At 42.6% G+C, this 18,573-nt stretch overlaps 1 protein-coding gene across 3 annotated transcripts; it reads left to right on the plus strand.

The window, feature by feature from the left end:
* The first annotated feature begins 10,560 nt into the window (after positions 1 to 10,560).
* LOC121795373 lies at positions 10,561 to 18,283 on the plus strand. 3 transcript variants are annotated; one of them, XM_042193894.1, is made up of 10 exons: positions 10,561 to 10,704; positions 11,787 to 12,161; positions 13,717 to 16,441; positions 16,520 to 16,586; positions 16,727 to 16,797; positions 16,890 to 16,955; positions 17,035 to 17,124; positions 17,291 to 17,467; positions 17,612 to 17,807; positions 17,892 to 18,283. In XM_042193894.1, the coding sequence occupies exons 2-9, from the start codon at positions 11,803 to 11,805 to the stop codon at positions 17,645 to 17,647; spliced, it is 3,591 nt and encodes a 1,196-aa protein (XP_042049828.1). In that variant the 5' UTR covers positions 10,561 to 10,704; positions 11,787 to 11,802; the 3' UTR covers positions 17,648 to 17,807; positions 17,892 to 18,283. The 3 variants fall into 3 exon arrangements, with proteins under 3 accessions (XP_042049828.1, XP_042049826.1, XP_042049829.1); XM_042193892.1 differs by having other exon boundaries at positions 11,753 to 12,161; positions 17,892 to 18,282; XM_042193895.1 differs by lacking the exons at positions 17,035 to 17,124; positions 17,291 to 17,467; positions 17,612 to 17,807; positions 17,892 to 18,283 and having other exon boundaries at positions 11,753 to 12,161; positions 13,717 to 16,457.
* The last annotated feature ends 290 nt before the right edge of the window (positions 18,284 to 18,573 follow it).

Here is an 18,573-nt window from a genome sequence, read left to right on the forward strand (position 1 = left end):
CTCACTAGACTTTGTGGTCAGAAATGGACAATTTGTGGAGAGACACGTGGAATGCTCTGATTCAACAGGTGCAACACTAGGGCTATAATTTTTCCTGTACTTTAATACGACGAAAATTTAGTGTTTAATTTTAATTTCTTCACGTATAGTCGTCGTCTTCTAATTACATATAGTCCGATAAATTTATTCATAATTACTTGAAACATTTATAAAATAAAAATTAATTATAAAATTTGGGGGCTATTGGAGATGTCCACCATAATGGCGGAAACAAAATTTTAGGACTATGGACAAAAACTAGGGGGGCTATTGGGGATGTCTGCCTCACTCTTAATGGCAGGTTATGTGTCAGATATAAACATATGTCAATTCAATCTATTTTGACTGACAATTCACACAAATAAATCAATATAACTATAATAAAAGAAGCCCTGATTACGACAAAAGGTCTTTTTCTCTATATCCATTTGAGTCCGCGATAGCAATCATTATCTTCCAAGTTATACTTCTAAATCTCATTTCTTCAACTCAAAATAAATACTCTCTCCGTCCCGGACTACTCGCACATTTCCTTTTCGGCACGGAGATTAAGGAATGAGTGTATAACAAAGTCAACAATTGCGGCTGCAGTTGATAATTTTTACTAAAAATGAAAAGAGTGCAAATAACTTGGGACGCCCAGAAAGGAAATAAGTGCAAGTAGTCCGGGACGGAGGGAGTATATCTTAGCAACAGTTTAGTGTAATGAATCCAATAGTGCAGCAGATAAAAATTGTGTTTAAGTGGCAAAATTAAGACGCAAGTTTAATATAGCTATAATACGATATGCATCTTGTAATTAAAATATGTGTTTGTGTTAGTTTCATACCTGAAAGTTTTAATTTTTTATTTATTTTTGATATCGACTAAGAGCATTAGCAATGGGGCGCCCTATGGCGCGCCACATCAGCAGTTTTATCCTCCTACCTCCCCACCTGCAGTGGGGCGCCCTAAGGCGCGCCCTATGGCGCGCCACATCATCATTTTATTGTTTTATTTAATTAATTTAACTGTTTTCAAATAACAAGTAACGAGTAAATAAAAAACGATCTAAATAACAAATGACGAAGTTTTAATAAAAAAAGTTACATCATTGAACTAATAAAAAAAAAACAAAGTCAGACCAATTCCCAACTTCCGACGCAGCTCATCGAGTAACGCCTGGAGATATTCGGCTTCGTCGGGGTCGGTACACTTCTTGAGGGCCCTGTGAGTCTGCAACATCGTCCTTGCCATCGACGCTGTTGCTAACGACTCAAACGCCCGCTGCCGGTTCCGCTTCTTTCTGGCTGGGGCGGAAGCGGTCGCGGCGGGGTCGGGATCGGCCGCTGCGGTTGGGCGGTGCAGAGACGGCTCCATGTCAGACAACCCATACGATTCCGTACTGAAATCGGGATCGTAATGGGTGTTGGTGTCGAACGAACGATAATCGCCGGGTTATGTACCCGGCCAATGCGCCCCTGCTCTAAACGTAGGACTATTGGGGCTTGAATCCATTTCGTAGTAATTATGTAAATGTAAGTTTCGAAAATGAATTCGCGTGAAATGAAATGTTACAAATAAACGGTATTTATAAAAAAACGAAACCGCGTGTCATCGTCCGCGACCTCCACAATGAGGCGGACGATGGCGCGGATCCGCGACCGAAGTATAGGGCGCGACTATGGCGCGCACCCGCAATGGGTGCGCGCGATGGATGGCACGAACGATGCCCGCCATCGGGCGTGCCATCGTCCGCCCATTGCGGATGCTCTAAGAAACCGTGCGAATATATTACTAACAAATTAAGTTGCGATTTCGAAATCATATTCATCAAATTCCTCAACCTCTCAATGGAGAAGTTGAAAGTTTCAGGAAGACATAACCGAATTTGGTGGATAGATAGGATAATATAATCTGGAAAAAAGAATAATTGAGTTCCTAAACCCATAATGAAAGCTTGAATATGAGGCAAACATATAGACAGATGGGCAGGCATGCTACTTTGTCTTTATTATTACTAGTAATATATAGTAGTATTAAATAACAATGATCATAACCATTGCTTATTTTAAACATATATAGACAGAGGGGCAGGCATGCTACTTTGTCTTTATTATTACTAGTAATATATAGTAGTATTAAATAACAATGATCATAACCATTGCTTATTTTAATTTATTCAACTACGCTGCACCATCCTTTTTTCCAAGGGAGAAAAACAATGCATCATGTATTATTATTAATTATTAATACACGCTTCAACTTTGAATATTTTATACAGTCTTACAATTAATTTATCTTTATGTAAAGTGCGCAGCACGATGGACCCAAATGAGGGCATTAGCAATGGGGCGACCTATGGCGCGCCACGTCAGCAGTTTTATCATCCTACCTCCCCACCTGCAGTGGGGCGCCCTAAGGCGCGCCACGTCATCATTTTTTAATATTTACAAATTCCATACGAATTTAAAAAAAAATAATACATTAAAATACGAATTTCAAAAACTTCATTTCATTTAATAAAAATTAATACATTACAATGCGAATTAATAAAAAACGCAAACTCAGCGACGGCGGTTATGAGCCCACACTTCTTCAATCATGTCACACATGAGCTGCGCATGCTCCTGTTGGTTGCGCATTGAGGCCTGTCTAGATAGAACCTCTTCGAAGCCTAACGGTAACCCTCTATCGGGTGTGTCGGTCGATGTGCCGGAAGAGCTAGATGCACGGTCGTCTTCATTCCAGTCGGTGATGCTTCCGCCTTCACTCTCGACTATCATGTTGTGCATGATTATGCACGCATATATGACATCGGCGATGACTTCCTTGTACTAGAAACGAGCCGGCCCTTTCACAATTGCCCACCGTGATTGGAGCACCCCAAATGCCCGCTGGACATCCTTCCGTGCCGCCTCCTGCTTTTGCGCAAATAAAACCCTCTTCTCACCAATTGGGCAGCTGACCGTCTTTAGGAAAACTGGCCACCGTGGGTAGATGCCATCGGCCAAGTAGTACCCCATATGGTATTGGCGTCTGTTGGCAGTGAACTCGATGGCCAGGCCGTTGCTGTTACATTGGTCGGTGAAGAGGGTGGACGAGTTGAGGACGTTGATGTCATTGTTCGACCCGGCTACGCCGAAGTAAGCATGCCAGATTCAGAGCCGATGGTCAGCGACGGCTTCGAGGATCATCGTCAGGTGGTTGCCCTTGTATCCACTTGTGAATTGGCCTCTCCACGCCGTCGGACAATTCTTCCACTCCCAGTGCATACAGTCGATGCTCCCGAGCATCCCGGGAAACCCGTGCGCCCTCTCGTGCATCTGCATCAGACCCTGGCAATCAGTGGCTGTCGGCTTGCGCAAATATGTGTCGCCATAGGCCTCTACTATCCCCCGACAAAAGCTCTTCAGACACTCGTGGCATGTAGCCTCCTTCTCACGCTGCATTTGCGCATAGCATGCCGCCATGGCCTCTTCAACGGCTGCATCTAATGCTTCGTCAAGCGAACCACCGGATTCAGACGAACTGAAACTATTGGTGTCGTCGCCGAGATTCATTTTGGTTGGATGTAGAGAGAGAATATGTAAAGAGATAGTCGATATGTTCGTATGAACAACTGAATGAGAAACGAGATTTAAATAGAAAATCAAAACCGCGTGCCATCGTCTACGTCGATCATCCGCGACCTCCATAATGGGGCGGACGATGGCGCGGACGATGACCATCGTCCGCGGACATCGTCCGCGACAGTCGCAATGGGGCGGACGATGACGCGGACGATGGCCATCGTCCGGGCTATACTCCGCGACCGAAGTATAGGGCGCGACTATCGTCCGCGCCCTATGGCACGCACCCGCAATGGGTGCGGACGATGGATGGCGCGGACGATGGATGGCGCGGACGATGCGCGCCATCGGGAATGCCATCGTCCGCCCATTGCGGATGCTCTGAGGGAATTGTTTTATACCATAGAGAAACGATGCTAGAGCATCCTTGTAATTAATTATTAGCATAAACAAAATTGGAGCCATGGCTCATAAATATCTTCTTTTTTCTGTTAATACAAAAAGCTTGATACCCTAACAATAACTTGTCAAATCCCATGATTAGCGCCCTAGCTTAAAGGCTTAAATTCGAGAATACAACTCAAATCTTTTGTCCCCGCTTACTTTATCCACTTTAAATTCTGACGAAATTCACAGCTCTAATATCGCATTAGTCATGTCATTACTACGTTTTAATTATGTTCTTATTAGGCCATCCGCAATGGCGCCTAGCGCACCGCCTAGCCGAGCGCCGGCGCTAGGCGGTCCGCTAGGCGGTACATTGCAAACCGCCCAGCGGATTTCGGAATTAAAAACGGCCGAGCGCTCGGCGGTTTCACGGCGCTAGGCGGTGCTCTGGGCGATCCGCTCGGCGCTATTGCAGCGCTCCGGATCGCCAAGCGCATCGCCCAACGAATTTTTTAATTTTTTTTATTTAATATTTTTTTCACTTTCGATGTGGGACAAACTCATTAATGAGGATGTTGTAATGTTATTTTAATTTTAATTAATGTACTTTTTAAAATTTTAATATTATTATTGGATTTTCTCGTATGTGTGTGGTAAATTTAATTCCGTATTTTGTGTGATTGTTAATTATTTGTTTTATATAATTTTGAGTGATGTGGCTAGGCTATGATTAGGCTATGGCTGTGCTATTTGTTTGTTTTGATGATGTGGTAGGAGGATTTTTAGTGTTGATGATGTGGCAGGAGGAGTTTGTGGCTAGGCTATTGCTGGGCTATTGCTTGGCTATTCCTATTGTGGATGGCCTTATAAGCCATACAATGTATTCTTTTTAAATAAACATAAAATAATTAGAGAAGCGTTTGGTAAAATATTCTGGTTATAGTTTTGCGAACAACTTCTAGTTCGTCCGTACGGTACAGCTGGCATGTTTTCGTAATAAGTAATTGTAATTCGTAGAGTATTTTTTTACTTAATAAGGGCATTAGCAATGGGGCGCCCTAAGGCGCGGCACGTCAGCAGTTTTATCCTCCTACCTACCCACCTGCAGTGGGGCGCCCTAAGGCGCTCTACGTCATCTTTTTTTTAATATTTACAAAATCCATACGAATTTAAAAAAAATAATACATTAAAATACGAATTTCAAAAACTTCATTTCATTTAATAAAAATTAATACATTACAATGCGAATTAAAAAAAATGCAAACTCAGCGACGGCGGTTACGAGCCCACACGTGTTGAATCATGTCGCTCATGAGCTGCGCATGCTCCTGTAGGTTGCGCATTGCGGCCTGTCTAGATAGAACCTCTTCGAAGCCTAACGGTAACCCTCTATCGGGTGTGTCGGTCGATGCGCCGGAAGAGCTAGATGCACGGTCGTCTTCATTTCAGTCGGTGATGCTTCCGCCTTCACTCTCGACTATTATGTTGTGCATGATTATGCACGCATATATGACATCGGCGATGACTTCCTTGTACCAGAAACGAGCCGGCCTTTTCACAATTGCCCACTGTGATTGGAGCACCCCAAATGCCCACTCGACATCCTTCCGCGCCGCCTCCTGCTTTTGCGCAAATAAAACCCTCTTCCCACCAATTGGGCAGCTGACCGTCTTTAGAAAAACTGGCCACCGTGGGTAGATGCCATCGGCCAAGTAGTACCCCATATGGTATTGGCGTCTGTTGGCAGTGAACTTGATGGCCAGGCCGTTGCCGTTACATTGGTCGGTGAAGAGGGTGGACGAGTTGAGGACGTTGATGTCGTTGTTCGACCCGGCTACGCCGAAGTAAGCATGCCAGATCCAGAGCCGATGGTCAGCGACGGCTTCGAGGATCATCGTCGGGTGGCTGCCCTTGTATCCACTTGTGAATTGGCCTCTCCACGCCGTCGGACAATTCTTCCACTCCCAGTGCATACAGTCGATGCTCCCGAGCATCCCGGGAAACCCGTGCGCCCTCTCGTGCATCTGCATCAGACCCTGGCAATCAGTGGCTGTCGGCTTGCGCAAATATGTGTCGCCATAGGCCTCTACTATCCCCCGACAAAAGCTCTTCAGACACTCGCGGCCTGTAGCCTCCTTCTCGCGCTGCATTTGCGCATAGCATGCCGCCATGGCCTCTTCAACGGCTGCATCTAATGCTTCGTCAAGCGAACCACCGGATTCAGACGAACTGGAACTATTGGTGTCGTCGCCGAGATTCATTTTGGTTGGATGTAGAGAGAGAATATGTAAAGAGATAGTCGATATGTTCGTATGAACAACTGAATGAGAAACGAGATTTAAATAGAAAATCAAAACCGCGCGCCATCGTCTACGTCGATCATCCGCGACCTCCATAATGGGGCGGACGATGGCGCGGACGATGACCATCGTCCGCGGCCATCGTCCGCGACAGCCGCAATGGGGCGGACGATGGCGCGGACGATGGCCATCGTCAGCGCTATCCTCCGCGACCGAAGTATAGGGCGCGACTATCGTCCGCGCCCTATGGCACGCACCCGCAATGGCTGCGGACGATGGATGGCGCGGACGATGCGCGCCATCGGGCGTGCCATCGTCCGCCATTGCGGATGCTTTGAGGGAATTGTTTTATACCATAGAGAAACGATGCTAGAGCATCCTTGTAATTAATTATTAGCATAAACAAAATTGGAGCCATGGCTCATATATATCTTCTTTTTTTCTGTTAATACAAAAAGCTTATACCCTAACAATAACTCGTCAAATCCCATGATAGCGCCCTAGCTTAAAGGCTTAAATTCGAGAATACAACTCAAATCTTTTGTCCCCGCTTACTTTATCCACTTTAAATTCTGACGAAATTCACAGCTCTAATATCGCATTAGTCATGTCATTACTACGTTTTAATTATGTTCTTATTAGGCCATCCGCAATGGCGCCTAGCGCACCGCCTAGCCGAGCGCCGGTGCTAGTCGGTCCGCTAGGCGGTCCATTACAACCGCCCAGCGGATTTCAGAATTAAAAACAGCCGAGCGCTCGGTGGTTTCACGGCGCAAGGCGGTGCTATGGGCGATCCGCTCGGCGCTATTGCAGCGCTTCGGATCGCCAAGCGCATCGCCCAACGAATTTTTTAATTTTTTTTATTTAATATTTTTTTCACTTTCGATGTGGGACAAACTCATTAATGAGGATGTTGTAATGTTATTTTAATTTTAATTAATGTACTTTTTAAAATTTTAATATTATTATTGGATTTTCTCGTATGTGTGTGGTAAATTTAATTCCGTATTTTGTGTGATTGTTAATTATTTGTTTTATATAATTTTGAGTGATGTGGCTAGGCTATGACTAGGCTATGACTGGGCTATTTGTTTGTTTTGATGATGTGCTAGGAGGATTTTTAGTGTTGATGATGTGGTAAGAGGAGTTTGTGGCTAGGCTATTGTTGGGCTATTGCTTGGCTATTCCTATTGTGAATGGCCTTATAAGCTATACAATGTATTCTTTTTAAATAAACATAAAATAATTAGAGAAGCGTTTGGTAAAATATTCTGGTTATAGTTTTGCGAACAACTTCTAGTTCGTCCGTACGGTACAGCTGGCATGTATTCGTAATAAGTAATTGTAATTCGTAGAGTATTTTTTTTACTTAATAAGGGCATTAGCAATGGGGCGCCCTAAGGCGCGCCCTATGGAGCGACACGTCAGCAGTTTTATCCTCCTACCTCCCCACCTGCAGTGTGGCGCCCTAAGGCGCGCAACGTCATCATTTTTTTAATATTTACAAAATCCATACGAATTTAAAAAAAATAATACATTAAAATACGAATTTCAAAAACTTCATTTCATTTAATAAAAATTAATACATTACAATGCGAATTAAAAAAAATGCAAACTCAGCGACGGCGGTTACTAGCCCACACGTGTTGAATCATGTCGCTCATGAGCTGCGCATGCTCCTGTAGGTTGCGCATTGCGGCCTGTCTAGATAGAACCTCTTCGAAGCCTAACGGTAACCCTCTATCGGGTGTGTCGGTCGATGCGCCGGAAGAGCTAGATGCACGGTCGTCTTCATTTCAGTCGGTGATGCTTCCGCCTTCACTCTCGACTATTATGTTGTGCATGATTATGCACGCATATATGACATCGGCGATGACTTCCTTGTACCAGAAACGAGCCGGCCTTTTCACAATTGCCCACTGTGATTGGAGCACCCCAAATGCCCACTCGACATCCTTCCGCGCCGCCTCCTGCTTTTGCGCAAATAAAACCCTCTTCCCACCAATTGGGCAGCTGACCGTCTTTAGAAAAACTGGCCACCGTGGGTAGATGCCATCGGCCAAGTAGTACCCCATATGGTATTGGCGTCTGTTGGCAGTGAACTTGATGGCCAGGCCGTTGCCGTTACATTGGTCGGTGAAGAGGGTGGACGAGTTGAGGACGTTGATGTCGTTGTTCGACCCGGCTACGCCGAAGTAAGCATGCCAGATCCAGAGCCGATGGTCAGCGACGGCTTCGAGGATCATCGTCGGGTGGCTGCCCTTGTATCCACTTGTGAATTGGCCTCTCCACGCCGTCGGACAATTCTTCCACTCCCAGTGCATACAGTCGATGCTCCCGAGCATCCCGGGAAACCCGTGCGCCCTCTCGTGCATCTGCATCAGACCCTGGTAATCAGTGGCTGTCAGCTTGCGCAAATATGTGTCGCCATAGGACTCTACTATCCCCCGACAAAAGCTCTTCAGACACTCGCGGCCTGTAGCCTCCTTCTCGCGCTGCATTTGCGCATAGCATGCCGCCATGGCCTCTTCAACGGCTGCATCTAATGCTTCGTCAAGCGAACCACCGGATTCAGACGAACTGGAACTATTGGTGTCGTCGCCGAGATTCATTTTGGTTGGATGTAGAGAGAGAATATGTAAAGAGATAGTCGATATGTTCGTATGCACAACTGAATGAGAAACGAGATTTAAATAGAAAATCAAAACCGCGTGCCATCGTCCGCGACCTCCACAATGGGGCGGACGAAGACCATCGTCCGCGGCCATCGTCCGCGACAGCCGCAATGGGGCGGACGATGGCCATCGTCCGCGCTATCCTCCGCGACCGAAGTATAGGGCGCGACTATCGTCCGCGCCCTATGGCACGCACCCGCAATGGGTGCGGACGATGGATGGCGCGGACGATGCGCGCCATCGGGCGTGCCATCGTCCGCCCATTGCGGATGCTCTGAGGGAATTGTTTTATACCATAGAGAAACGATGCTAGAGCATCCTTGTAATTAATTATTAGCATAAACAAAATTGGAGCCATGGCTCATATATATCTTCTTTTTTTCTGTTAATACAAAAAGCTTGATACCCTAACAATAACTTGTCAACTCCCATGATTAGCGCCCTAGCTTAAAGGCTTAAATTCGAGAATACAACTCAAATCTCTTGTCCCCGCTTACTTTATCCACTTTAAATTCTGACGAAACTCGAAGCTCTAATATCGCATTAGTCATGTCATTACTACGTTTTAATTATGTTCTTACTAGGCCATCCGCAATGGCGCCTAGCGCACCGCCTAGCCGAGCGCCGGCGCTAGGCGGTCCATTGCAACCGCCCAGCGGATTTCGGAATTAAAAACAGCCGAGCGCTCGGTGGTTTCACGGCGCTAGGCGGTGCGCTGGCCGATCCGCTCGGCGCTATTGCAGCGCTCCGGATCGCCAAGCGCATCGCCCAGCGGATTTTTTAATTTTTTTATTTAATATTTTTTTATGAAACTCATTCTTGGTTGTTTCTCTTTTATAGAGACATCCGTGAATGTTTTATGTTCCACTTTCGATGTGGGACAAACTCATTCTTGGTTGTTTCTCTTTTATAGAGACATCTTGAATATTTTATGTTCCACTTTCGATGTGGGACAAACTCATTAATGAGGATGTTGTAATGTTATTTTAATTTTAATTAATGTACTTTTTAAAATTTTAATATTATTATTGAATTATCTTGTCTGTGTGTGGTAAATTTAATTCCGTATTTTGTGTGATTGTTAATTATTTGTTTTATATAATTTTGAGTGATGTGGCTAGGCTATGACTAGGCTATGACTGGGCTATTTGCTTGTTTTGATAATGTGGCAGGAGGATTTTTAGTGTTAATGATGTGGCAGGAGGAGTTTGTGGCTAGGCTATTGCTGGGCTATTAGTTGGTTATTCCTATTGTGGACGGCCTTATAAGCCATACAATGTATTCTTTTTAAATAAACATAAAATAATTAGAAAAGCGTTTGGTAAAATATTCTGGTTATAGTTTTGCGAACAACTTCTAGTTCGTCCGTACGGTACAGCTGGCATGTATTCGTAATAAGTAATTGTAATTCGTAGAGTATTTTTTTATTTAATAAGCCCACCCACCCACTAAATCAAGTCTGTTTAAATTTTAATTATGCTAAGAATTTCGGTATTAATTAATAGGACTCGGCGCAGTATATTTATATATAAAAAAATAATTTTGAATTCGAAAATTAGTTTTTTTTTTTTAATTCGAAAATTAGTATTTGTAAACCCGAGCCTTCATCGTTCATCCCACCACCATACTCACGCCATGCTCCTTCCTCTCACTGAAAAAGTAACGGATTTGGAGAAGAACATTTCCCTCTCACTTACCTACGCCGCCTCCACTTCTCTACCCGCTCCCGCTCCCGCTCCCGCCTAGGTCTAGGTGAGTCATAATCTGCTCCGAAATTCATTTTTTTTTTGCAGCTCCTTTATTTATTTAGGAGGATTGTGTTTGTTTGCTTCTTAAATCAGTATATTTTAGCTGATTTAAACTGTGCGACTGAAGCCTCGGGGGGATAATAGGTTACCGGATAATGTGTTGTAGTTGCTGAAACTGTAACTTGGCGATCGTCTTTTTAATTATCTTTTGGTCGTCTACTCCAATGCTGGATTTTTGAATGCACTGGAACTTTTGTTTATGTGTAATTGTGTAAAACCACTATGTGATTTGTGTGCATGTAAAATTAGGAATGAGATGTAGCGTAGGAGTGGATGATTATTAATAAGTGCGCTTTTTCCATTTTCGTACCGTATTCTTACTGAGACAATAGGGAAAATGATTCTATTTGTATGTGTATGGGGATCGCTCTTGCTCTATTTGCGTTTCCTTGACTTGTGATAGTTTCGTAATAATTGATGACTCGTCCTATAACTAGCATTCTGTGAGTGATGGGACTGAGAAGACAAATTTTGGAACTGGATGATGGAAAAAACTGTGCTGTATTCGGAGTTTTACCCCTGGCTAGCATAAATCTCAAAAGAAGTTTTACAGGGGTTATTGATGATGTGAAGTTGAAAGATTAAAACTGTGATAACTGATAAGTGGTCAGCCCCATATGCCTGATATTTTGTTCATTTTAGGATAAATACTTCGAAGGGATTTTTAAAATGTTGTGTCTTTGTTTTAACTTTTAACTCTCTGTAGTCAATGCTTACTCAGATATTTCTATAACTTTTAATATTGCAGCCTGTGGTTGTTTATTTTGGGCATAGCTTAGATAAAAATGGTTTAGACCAATCCACCACATATTATAATGGATTGTTTGATCACACAATTCTTCATATACCTACTTCTTTTGTTTCTGTTGATATTGTGCTGTACTCGGTATTATTTTTATGCAAATGTCTTCGAGTCTCTCTCATTAGGTCGCATTTTGTTTCTCATTCTTTTCTGTGTTTGCATGATATATTCAATTTCATTGGTTGAGCAGTCAATATACAGCACAATATACACCTTCCTTTCAGAGACAAAGTAAAGGATATGGAGAATATTTCTCTGTCACTCCCAAAGAGGAGCTTCTCTTCCAACAATGCCTTCACTTCTCACAAGTCCATATACAATGATGTTTTTGGTGGCCCTCCAAAGTTGGGCCTGCCAACTCTGGCCCCACGCTTTGAGGATTACTTGGAGATTTTTGGCGGCTTTCACACCTCACAATCTTCGTCAATACCCCTGCTCCATCTCCCACTCATGGCCAGTGAGGACTCCAGCCTCCACTCTGATGTTGACTACAATGAGGTTTTTGGGGACTGTGAAGGCTTTGACTGTACAGCATCAGTTGAGGATTTAGTTGGCCACTGCAGTGGCAGATATGACTCAGACTCCTCTGATGACCCCTGGTATTCATTTATATGCCTCCAGTAATCTATTACCTTACATTCTGTGTAAAATTATCTGTCATGAATTTTATTATCTTAATATTTGTCAAGTGTAGAATACAAGCATCACTGCTTAGGTCTAGTATTTCATATGGAACTTAATTTCAGAATTAGGTAATATTTTAGACTTTGAGTGCATTATATCTATGCGGCACGGATACGGATACGCGTATCAGTATCCGAAGGATACGGATACGCGGATACGGCTCTTTCCCAAACAACCCGATACGCGGATACGTTTTAACTATTTTTTTAATAAATAATAATAGTGCATAATAAATTACAAAATAGATATTCTAATGTTATTATACAAATAAAAATAATAAAATTACAAAATATTAAAAGCTAAAGTCAATTTCTTTTATGGTCGATTACACCACATCGATTTTTTGGTTATACTTATCCATATTACCAATAATATTGATCAAAATATTTATTTATAGTTACAAAATTAGACAAAGTTAATGGAGTAATAAATTGGCCCAAAAAATGAGCCCCAAATATACTCCTTTTCCATCGTGACTACTTCTTGCCCAATTCATTCTCCCATTTCCAATTTTCTTCAATCCCTAGTTGAGGCAATAGCGGCGCCTCCCCTTTCTTCTTCTTCTTCTTCTTCTTCTTCTTCTTCTTCATATCCGATTAACTGTCAATTTTGTTCCCAAATCGGATTGAAGTTCGTAAATTGAAAGTTGCGAAGTTCTTCGACAGAGATGGACGTTGATTTCGAAGAGGAGAACCTCAGATCTTTGCAGATAGAGGAGGATGAAGGCCCAATACGGCCCAGCTCGCGGATACGCCGAAGGATACGTATCGAATCTGAGGTTTCCCGGCCCAATACGGCCCAGCTCGCGGATACGCCCAGGATACGTATCGACGGTGTATCCGTCGCGTATCGGTATCGGATACGTATCCGATACGTGATACGGCAACAGGGTGGCGTATCGGTGTTATATAGCATTATATCCCAGGGGTTAATCACTTCGTCTTGAAAGGGACTGGTGCTTGTCCTGGTGGTGGCTTCAATTCTTACAACTAAACTCGCTAGCTTTGAATAGGAACTTCTTGACAAACAAAGGAGTTACAGAGAACTTTGGAACCCTTGAGCTTAAAGAGAGTTGCTCCAAGGTCACCTGGAGAGGGTGTTTATTTCCTTCAGAGAGTGTTGTGAATTCAAATGCATTTGAACTTTTTCCTTCTTGTTATATTTTCTTTTCTACATATAACGTAATAACAAACGTGCATTCCAAAATTCATTCGGAGGAGCTAATTCAATATGAGATTTCAAAGTTCAAGCATCTTAATGAACAATTAGTTAGAATAAATTGCTTACTAATGCTTTTTACTTTTGGGTTGCCATCTTTATGATTGGGAGGTATATATCGTCGATGTATTCAGGAGTTTGACTGTAGTTGTTTGTAATTAGATAAGCTAAACATTTCTCCTTCTCTTTGAGAGAAAAGCTTGGTCATGCTTTGTTGTAACTGCGACCTGTGTTTGGAATATTTTCTTTTAGGAGTCCAGCACAAAGTGGGTCTCTGTCAGATGAATTAGATCCGCTGGCTGGATCTGATAAGAGCCAAAGGTTATCAGATGGTGATTTTCAGCAGTCATTGGAAAACATTAACAAGCATACTGCATCTTATAATAAATCTTGTCATATCAGCACCGGTACAGTGCTCACCACGACCAGTCATGTGACTAATTTTAGTGTTGTTCCTGGATATACTTTCTCTCTTTATGAAAGTCCTGTTTCCTGGGGTGGGGATGATGAAGATTTCTCCGAGGGCATGCTAAGTAACACCAACCACGGTGGAGAATATGGTGCAAGAGTTGCTGGAGAAAAGCAATGCAAGTGTTCACCAAATTCCTCACTCAGTGTCTCTGATACACATACAAATGATTCTAAACCTTTGGAGATACTTGGGAATTCTACTACCCAAATAAAACCATTTGTTACAGTATGTGATATCAGTCTGCGAACTAAGCCTTTGCGATTACCACCCCCATCTAGGCCTCCACCTGTCTTAGCTGTTAAAAAAAGTCAGCATGACAAACAAAATGCAGAACGAAATCCTTTTCAGTGTTATACCTCTGACGGAGTGGCTGATGACATTGCATCACCTTTCTTTGATGCGAAAATAAATGCTACCTTATCTGCTGAGTGTAAGGAAAGTGAAAATAGGAATGTTAAAGTGGAGGGGAAGTATATCCGCAGCCACAGTGCTGCTAACGTGGCGGAGAAAACAAATGAGACTGCCAGGGCCTCCATGGACACTGAGGATGAGAAATTCCTTCACTCATGTGGGGATAAAACCCCAATCTCCATGCCTATTGTTGAAGGAAGGATGGAATCAATAGAGAGCACTGAGGAAATACTAGTGCCTCATGGAGTCCAATGCTCTAACAGCATTGCTGATAATTCTGCTCGTGATGTTGTTTGGAGGGAAGCAACTGCATATTTTGAGTTGCAGACAGAAGCTAGGGGAAATGAGAATGAAGTAGAGGCTAAATTAAAGAGCAAGGATTCTCCTAATAGAATGGATGCTGAGAAAAGGTCTGTTGATTCTCAAATAACAAAACAGACTCGTATTATGGATGGACAAAATATTCTCGTGGAAGAATTTCAAAGTTGTTTTGAAGATGTCATGCAAGCAGAAACAAGGGAAATTATGCAAGACAGAACTGGCATACAACAAAGTGGGGATTCTGTAAAACAATCTGAAAGCATTCTGGAAGAAAATTATGACCTGAAAGAGAATGGTGAGATCCTTCGAGATTCTAAGAAGCATAGAGAGAGTGGTGACAACTCGTATATAGCTGCTGGCCATGGTAACAGTTCGAATAGATGGCTTGACTGTGAGAAAGATATGGAAACAGGTAAACTGACAGTGAATGAGTCAGCATCTAGGAAGGCTTTTGGCCAAGCCAGATATGAGTTGGATGTAAATAAAGAGAGAAATCAAGATGTGCGCAACAATGAAGATACTGTTTTGAGGTTCAGAATGTCTGAGACAGAAGCAGTTAGTGAGGAAGAGGACTTTGAAAAAACAGGAAATATGAAATCGAGTTCGGATGCTAGTTTGCATGAAGAGATGAGTGAGCATGCTGAAGAAATTGAACCTAATGGACATGATGAGAGTGAAGTAGAATGGGATCTCGATAGTCCTATCCTCATAGATGGGGATAAATTGGAAGTATCAGAGGGGGGATATAAAATTGATGAAGTGACTGCAACTAAAGACTTGGGGAAGCATGATAATATGCAAATGCTGAGATCCTCTCAAAGAGCATTTTCACCTGAAGAAAATGGGGACATGAAAGATAAACCTAAGAGTAGTACATATAAAACTGAGACTGGGGGTGACATATGGGTTCTAGGTGGATTTCATGAATTCAGCAAGAATCAAGATGGTTCACTAGAGATAAACACTCCCAGTGCTGCAAACAATGATATCAACTCTCCTTGTGAACCCAAGCAGATGTTACATTCGAAGACTTGTGGCTCTGACATGGGGGTCTCACGTGTTACATCAGGTTTAATATCGTCCGAACTGGGACACTCTCGTGGTGAGGGCCAAAAGATGAATAGTGCTCAGTTTACTGTTAAGAGGGTGGATATCAGTGATAACTGCAATCTGCGTCAAGTGATACCAGAGTCTAATGCTAGTGGAGGGAAGATGGAAGAAATCCCATCATTCTCGAAACAATATAGTGACAGACTATCATCTAAGAAAGATGCTACAAGCCATCCAATTGAAGTAAAAAACTCAAATATGAGAGGCAACTTTGCAGGAAAAGACCTAAAAGTAGGGGAAAGAATAAGACAGGAAACTGCGCCTGAAAATGAACATATGAGAAAACTAGAGGAAGAAAGAGAGCGGGAAAGGGAAAGAGAAAAGGACACGATGGCAGTTGATAAGGCGGCTCTTGAAGCTCAAGAAAGATCATATTTTGAAGCTCGTGAGAGAGCTGCAGTTGAGAGAGCCACTGCTGAAGTAAGACAAAGGGCTCTGGCAGAGGCTCAAGAAAGACTGGAGAAGGCATCAGCGGAGGCAAGACTTAGGACTGATCGAGCTGCTGTAGAGAGAGCAACTGCAGAGGCTCGACAGCGAACTGCTGAAAAGTTAATGGCTCAAAAGCCTGCACACGATCCCCTTGATCGAATAGAAAAATCTGTACCTGATAGGTTTTCAGCGTCTTCTAGATTTACTGATACAAGACAGAGCTTTTTGTCATCTGTGAGTGAGCTTCCTGGTATGTAGTTCTAAATTCTGGTTGATTGAATATTCATGTGATTTGTTTTATCTGATTGCCAGGACATTTACTTCCAAGGTACTGGAGTCTCGAATTGTGTGCGATATGCATATTCTTCAACACATGATGGTATGCATAAGGGATATTCATGGATTCCATTAGAATATTATTTTTCAAGTTATTGTTTCTATTTTTGAGCCCTAACTACACGTAGCATTTTACATGATTTCCTTGGAGGCGGTTTTCTTACCCGATTTAAAACTTTCTAGGGGCTGAAAGTGAATCACCTCAGAGGTGTAAAGCTCGGTTGGAAAGATATAGAAGAACTGCAGAGCGAGCAGTGAGTGCATTCTTTTTCATCCGGTGCTTTTCTTTCTCATTGTGTAGGATTATCCTTTAACCACCCTGATATTCATTTTGCTACAATTTCAGGCAAATGCCTTGGCAGAGAAAAATAGGCGAGACTTTCTTGCACAAAAAGAAAGAGAAGAGAGGAATGTAAGAACGCCATATCTTCGTTGAGATTCGTTTCTATTGTTTGATGTTGTCTATTATCTTAGAGGAAGTATTTCTGCAGAAAGTTGCAGAAACTCTGGATGCTGAAGTCAAGAGATGGTCAAGTGGAAAACAGAGAAACCTTCGAGCCCTGCTATCTACTTTACAATATGTATGATTTTCTTTCCATTTCTCTTATATCTCGATCCATCATCTCAGTTTTCATTTTATACCCAGAACTACGTTTGCATATTTTTCGAGTTTTTACTGTTATTAATATGGTATGTAATCTGTTATCAATAAATGATTGCTGTGTAACGAATAAATGCCTTTGGCAGATCCTTGGGCCTGATAGTGGTTGGCATCCTGTTTCATTAACAGAAGTGATAACTTCTGCGGCTGTTAAAAAAGCTTACAGGAGGGCCACTCTCTGTGTTCACCCTGATAAATTACAACAACGCGGTGCGACAATTCAGCAAAAGTACATATGCGAGAAAGTTTTTGATCTACTAAAGGTTTGTATGTAATAGGTGTTGATTTTTTTTTTCTGAATTATCATTTGTTTAGACAGACACTGACTATTTCTGCGCTACTATAGTTACAAAGAGCAAGATGTGACCCCATTGACTTTCACTTAACATGCATTCCTTGTGTCTCAGGAAGCTTGGAACAAGTTTAATTCAGAGGAGAGGTGAATTTAGGTGCCCCCGTCAGGAAGCTTGGAACAAGTTCATGCCGGAAATGCGATTTCCGGCAAGAAAAATCATATCATACTGCCCAGCTCGTTTTTTTCCCTCTTTTTTATGGTGACCGTGATAAGTTTGAGATTTACAGAACTGGAAATCAGGAAAAAAGGTAGTCTCTTTTCTTTGCTTTCTTATTTTAATTTGAAAGTAGCCGCAAATTTAAGTAATCACCAGGATTATTAAATGAATGCAGGTAATAAAGAAACAAATGGAGTTGGACGTGGGCATCTCCTTCAATGCATATATACATATAGAAATATATAAAATATATTAATTGCATACTTGTATTAGCTTGGTTTTAGTACGATGCAGAAGCAATCCTATCTGTACATCTCATTTGGTCCATCTCTTAGGGCATCCACAATGGGACGGATGTCCCGACAGACTTCCCAAAAATATCTCCGGCCACGTCATAGGACATCTCACTGCACTGCCACGTCATAAGGACATCTCACTACACAATGACAGATATCCTCAAGGACATCCCGACGGACATCCACAAAAAACAATAAAAAATCAGGACGTCCGCCGGGACGTCCGTAGTGTCAACGCAATGGCGGACATCCCAATGGACGTCCCGGAAAGCCGCAGAGCTCCGGTGTCCGCAGCGGACGTCCGTATCCGTATGCATGCTTCCTAATGACGGACGTCCCGTGCGGACGTCCGGTATGCCGGTCCGACGTCCGCCGGGACATCTGTCATGGTGGATGCTCGCATCTCTATTTTTTTACACTTCTAATTCTTATTCCACGTGGATTTGGTAAAAAATCATGTTTCTTCTGTTAAAGCTTGGATAACTCTCTTAAAAGTATTATCTTTTGAACTAGCCATTTTTACATGATATCAAAAAAGATTCAAGTTGATGATCAATTTTT

This window comes from Salvia splendens, chromosome 3 (assembly GCF_004379255.2).
Source record: "Salvia splendens isolate huo1 chromosome 3, SspV2, whole genome shotgun sequence".
Taxonomy (NCBI): Eukaryota; Viridiplantae; Streptophyta; class Magnoliopsida; order Lamiales; family Lamiaceae; genus Salvia; species Salvia splendens.